Consider the following 6,109-nt stretch of genomic DNA (forward strand, 5'->3'; position numbering starts at 1 on the left):
AAAAAAAAAAAAAAAAAAGAGCAATCCTTTTCTGCTCAAATAACAGATAGATAAATGAAAAACACAATTTCCTTTCTCTCCTATCACCAAGTCCTGAAAATCCTACAACATATGCTGACTCCGTTCACTTGCCTCCACCCCACTCCCTCCATCCTGATGCAAATCCTTTATCTCTCACCTTGACTCTGAAATAGGTTCCCTCTAACTAGACTCCAGATTTTCACTCTTGTCCTGCCACAGTCCATTCCTCACCAGAAGGATCTTTTAAAATGTAAATACTCTTGATTTTCCTTTGCTTAAAAACCTTAGATGGTTTCCCTTCATATTTAGAACAAAAACTAAACTTCCTTACCCCGGGCCAAACTGTGATCTAGCCCTTGCTGCTCCCTCTAATCCCATCTTAAGCCCCACCCCGAGCCCCGCCCCATGCTCCTCCCACACCAACACAAGCTTCTTGCCACCTCATGGTCTTTCCAGGAGCCGGTCCTGCTGGCTGGATTGATTTCCTCCAAGACCTTTACTTGCCTTGCTTCTCTGCCTTTCCAGTCTTGGGTTCAGCCGCTTTCTCTGAGAAGTCTCCAGACACTCTAACATATCAGCCTATTTTATTTTTTTCATTTCACTTGGTGATGGGGATTTAATTCTCTATTGGCTTGCGTACTAGTTTGTCTCCTGTCACAATAATGTAATTCCCTGAACTCAGCGATCTTGTTTTCTTCTTCACCGCTGAATCCCCAGTCCCCACCCCCACCCCCACCCCCAAACAGTGCCTAGAACATGGCACTTGTGTAACCAATACTTGCTGAATGAATGGATGGTGTCTTGGGGCTAACAGCAGCAGCAGCACCTGGAAACTCACCGAAATTGGGTCTCCTTGGCCAAAGCCAGAATAGCTGTGGCCCCCCCAAATGAATGTCCCATCACAGCCACGCGGCTCATGTCGATGCTGCCCTGAGGAAAGTGGAGAACTTAGCCAAGTCAGAAACTCAGGACTGGTTTTTTTAGAAATTCATCAGGAGAAGAGGAAGAAATAGTGAAGCAATGAGGCCAAAGGCAGAGTAGAGTTGGTGAACCCACTGAAACCACGTTATTAAGGGCCTCTTCCCTGTTGGAGAGCAGCCAGGCAGGCAATCCTTACACTCAACAGCCTACTATAGGCAGGGATTCTGAGAACCATGTTTTTTCGTCTTTATTTTTGTAATTTTGCCGCCTAATGACACCTGCACAAGGGTAGACATTCAAATATCTATGCAAATAAATGGACAGACTGGGCACCGTGGCTCACACCCAAAATCTCAGTGCTTTCAGAGGTGGGAGGATTGCTTGAGGCCAGGAATTCAACACTAGCCTGCGCTACAGTAATGAGACCCCTGTCTCCATAAAAATAAAAAATAAGTAAAGAAAGTAAAAAATAAAAAAAATTAGCAGGGCCTGGTGGTATGCACTGATAGGCCTAAGCTACGACTGTGCCACTGCATTCCAGCCTGGGCAATAGAGCGAGACCCCATCTTCAGTAAAAAGATAGATAGAAAGTGACACTTCTGTCTATGAGCACGTTACAAATAAGAGCTATCTCTGTCCTCTAGAACCCCTGCCTCATAAATCGGTCCAAGGGGATGACACACAGGCCGAGTTGAGGATAGAATGGCCATCCACTTTGCTAGGGAGCAAGGACTGCTTGTGTGGAAATGAACTCAGGTTCTACTTCCTCTCTGGGTATCTGTCCCAATTTTTATTCAAAAGCCCAGAGAAAGAGACAGTGAGTCTGCGCACTCTAACACGCTCTGCAAGTATCTATTTCTGGTTGTCCCCAGAAGGCTTCAGGACTTGGTTATATAAAAAGTCACTGTAGCTGCCTGCTAAGAGGCTGGGGAAATCTCTCCAGCTTTGCTGCCCAGCCTCTGCTCTGAACCCTTTTTCTCTCTGCTCCTTTGTTTCTGTCCCAAGGCTTTGTACCTCAATTTTCCTCCTTCACTCAGTAACTTCAGATCAACAATATGGTTGAATGGCCTCTTTGGCTTTTTTATTTTATAGGTAGCTATGCTCATGTATCTCTAAGATCAGAAGTATATACAGAGAAGTCTCCCACCTACTCCATTTCTTTTCCACACAAACGCCTACTTCCTGCCCCCCAAAAGGTAACAGTTTCTTTGACGTGCTAGGAGAGATTGCTTATGCATATATAAACAAATATGAATATGTATTTTCTCCTCTTTTTGCACAAATAGTTCTGTATCTTACTTTTTAACAAAATTAGTACATAAAGAACTTCTTCTTCTTCTTCTTTTTTTTTTTTTGCAGTTTTTGGCCGGGGCTGGGTTTGAACCCCCACCTCCAGCATATGGGGCCGGCGCCCTATTCCTTTGAGCCACAGGTGCCGCCCCGTAAAGAACTTCTTTATCCTTTTTTACAGCTCCTTTTGATATCACCATGGTATAGACAGCTAGCCAATCACCAAATCTGTTCTTCTTAATTTTTTTTTTGCAGTTTTTGGCTGCGGCTGGGTTTGAACTCCCTGGGGCCGGCGCCTTACTCCTTTGAGCCACAGGCGCTGCCCTTTCTGGAGACACAGCTAGACTATTCTCCAGCAGTTAGATGTGGCCTTGGGACTGAGTTCTAGCCAATAGAACATGAGCAAAAATGACATCTCCACTGCCAGGTCTGGCCAATAAAAACTCTCTGGTACAAACCTCCACACCCTTTCCTGTTCATGGGGCTTCGTGTAAACTGCAAATCTAAGATTCACAAATGAAAGATGCTAAAACCGTAAGTTACCTCCTGCTTAGGAACACTCATTTTGGACGTTATGTAGAAAGAAATATATTTCTTCTGCACCCAAATGCTGATCACAACACAGCTCACAATTGCAAGGATATGAATCAACCTAAGTGCCCATCAACTGATGAGTAGTTAAAGAAAATGTGGTATATGTATACCATGGAGTACTTGGTCATAAACAGGCATGAAATAAGGCCAGGGGCGGTGGCTCACTCTTGTACTCCTAGCATTTTGGGAGGCCAAGGTGGGTGGACTGCTTGAGCACAGGAATTCGAGACCAGCCTGAGCAAAAGCAAAACCCTGTCTCTAAAAAAAAATCACTGGGCAGCCAGGCATTGGGGTGGGCACCTATAGTCCCAGCTGAAGAGGCTGAAGCAAGAGGATCGCTTGAGCCCAAGAGTTTAAGATTGCTGTGAGCTATGACACCATGGCATTCTACTAGGCAAGAATATGAGACTGTCTCCAAAAAAGGCACGAAATAACATCTTTTACAGCAACTTGGATGGAACTGGAGATCATTATGCTAAGTGAAGTATCTCAGGAATGGAAAAACAAATACTACATGTTCTCACTTATAAGAGGGAGCTAAATGAGGGACACATATGGTCATAAAGTGGTGTAAGGGACATTGAAATCTAGTAAGGCAGAATGGAGGGGTAAAGGGGGGAGTATGGGATAAAAATCTACCTACTGGGTACGGTGTATACTACATGCTGGTGACTGGTACCCTGTCAACAGCATAATACAAGATATTCTATGTCTGTACCTCCCCCCAAAAGAAAATAAAACAAAAACCAGGGCCCACAGGCTAAATCTGACCCACTGCCCTTTTTGTATGACTTTCAAATAAAGAATGATTTTTACATTTTTAAAAACCTGAAAAAAATCAAAAGAAGAACATCTTGTGATACATGGAAATTACACGTAATTCAAAAATAGTGTCCATGAATAAAGTTTTATTGGAGCACACACAAAAAAAGAAATATAATTCTATCGTATTTCACCACTGAGATATGGGGTTTATGTGCTTTAGCAATTAGCATTAACCAATACTGTTCCATGATCTATTAAACCAGTTCCCTTATTGGTGAACATTTAAGTTACTATCAATCTTTTGCCATTAGAACAACAGTGGAATGAATGACATTATATATCCATCATACTGCATGTATATATGGATAGGATGAATTCCCCAAACTGGAAATGGCTGGGTCAAAGAATATGTGCATTTGTACTGTGGATAGCTATTACCAAATGCCCTCCATGGGGCAATCTGTACTCTCACCAGTGAAGCCAGAGAGTATCTACTTCCCCACAGTTTGGTCAACAGGGTGAGTAATCAATTTTTGGAGCTTACTCAATCTGATAGGTGAAAATTTACTTAGCTTTTTTTTTGTTTATTCTGTATCTCCCAAAAGACTGCCTCCTAATTAATCCAATTGGATTGCAGCCTGCCGTTCCCCAATTTCTGTCTCAGGCTCACAGGCATTCAGGCCTGGACTTTAGTGCCCTAGCGTGGTGGGGGTTGATGACACAGATACTGTAATTGGTAAAACACTCCAGATTCCAGGGTCTACCCCACCTGCCATATAGGCAGGTGCTTTTCCCTGGAGGAGATTCCTAAAGTCTTTCAAATACATTTCCTAAAGCAGCTTTGGGGCACATGGCACAGGCTTTAACATCAAAAAGCCCCAAATTTAAAGTTTGACTCTACCACTTAACTTAGCTCAGTAACGTTGGGTAGACACTTAGCCTTTTTGATCCTTGGTTTCTTTCTATATAAAGAGGTAATAATGCTTATTTCATAAATTTGGGTGCGGAACTCTTTTTTTGTTTTGTTTTTAGCAGGCCAGGCACAGACACGCCAGCCCCAGTGCGCGGGACTGGTGCTCTAACCATTGAGCTATAGATGCCCAGCCAGGCTGAGGAGCTCTTATCAGAGTTAAGTACTCACACAGCAGTAATATATATGTATGTAATATATAGATAAATATATATATATATATATGTGCACGCACACACACACCATTCTTACTCCTACAACAGAATATTAGATGGCTATTAAAAATCACATCATAGGGCAGTACCTGTGGCTCAAAGGAGTAGGGTGCCAGCCCCATATGCCAGAGGTGGTGGGTTCAAACCCAGCCCTGGCCAAAAACTGCCAAAAAACAAAAAAACACACCATACAAGAAGATCACTTGAACCCAAGAGTTTGAGTTCAGCCTGAGCAACACAATGAGAACACCATCTCTAAAAATATTTTTTTTTAATTTTAAAAATTGGTTCCGCACCTGTAGCATAGTGGTTACGGCACCAGCCATGTGCATGGAGGCTGATGGGTTCAAACACAGCCCAGGCCTGCTAAACAACAATGACAACTGCAACAAAAAAAAAAGCTGAGTATTGTGACGAGCGCCTGTGGTCCCAGCTACTTGGGAGGCTGAGCAAGAGATTCACTTAAGCCCAAGAGTCTGAGGTTGCCATAAGCTATGATGCCACAGCACTCTACTGAGGGCGATATAGTGAGACTAATTAGCATGAGAAGATAATCATACTGTTTTGCTAAGTAAAAAAAAGGCCACAAAATAGCTTATGTTATGTAAGATTGATGTTTTTAAAACATACATATATGTTAAGGCATTTTACTATTATTAAAAACAACTTTTTTTTTTTCCAGACAGTTTTTGTCACCCTCGGTAGAGTTCCATGGTATCATAACTCACAGCAACCTCAAACTCTTGGGCTCATGCAATTCTCTTGCCTCAGCCTCCCAAGTAGCTGGGACTAAGGCACTCACCACAATGCTGGCTATTTTTAGAGACGAGGTCCCACTCTCGCTCAGGCTGGTCTCGAACCCATGAGCTCAGGCAATCCACCCGCTCAGGCTCCCAAGTGCTAGGATTACAGGCATGGGCCACTGCGCCTGGCCTAAACAAAACTTTTAGAGATAGAGTCTCACTGTGTTTCCCACACTGGCCTTGGACTCCTAGATTCAAGCGATCCTTCTACCTGAGGCTTTCTAGTAGCTGGGTCTCTAGATGTGTGCCACCATGCCTGGATTGTTAATGCATTTTAGAAGAACTGGAAGGACAAACATCCAAATGTCAAAAAAAAAAACTGTTTCATTTTTCTTCTTGCTTTTATGCGCTTTCTTGGTTCTCTGAACAGAGCTTGACCTACTTTTGAAAGTAGATAGAAGAAGCTCAGCACCTGTAGCACAGTGGCTACAGCACCAGCCACATACACCAAGGCTGGTGGGTTTGAACTTGGCCTGGGCCTGCTAAACAATGACAACTACAACCAAAAAATAGCCAGGCATTGTGGCAGG

At 43.3% G+C, this 6,109-nt stretch overlaps 1 protein-coding gene across 2 annotated transcripts in view; it reads right to left on the bottom strand.

The window, feature by feature from the left end:
• PAFAH2 (platelet activating factor acetylhydrolase 2) overlaps positions 1–6,109 on the bottom strand; it is a 37,070-nt gene that overhangs the window by 13,588 nt on the left and 17,373 nt on the right. For both annotated transcript variants that reach the window (XM_012811400.2, XM_023519120.1), the window contains exon 8: positions 860–951. In XM_012811400.2, the coding sequence (XP_012666854.1) occupies positions 860–951 (92 nt within the window). The remainder of the gene's footprint in view (positions 1–859; positions 952–6,109) is intronic.

This window comes from Otolemur garnettii, unplaced genomic scaffold (genome assembly GCF_000181295.1).
Source record: "Otolemur garnettii isolate 467f Iridium unplaced genomic scaffold, OtoGar3 scaffold00156, whole genome shotgun sequence".
Taxonomy (NCBI): Eukaryota; Metazoa; Chordata; class Mammalia; order Primates; family Galagidae; genus Otolemur; species Otolemur garnettii.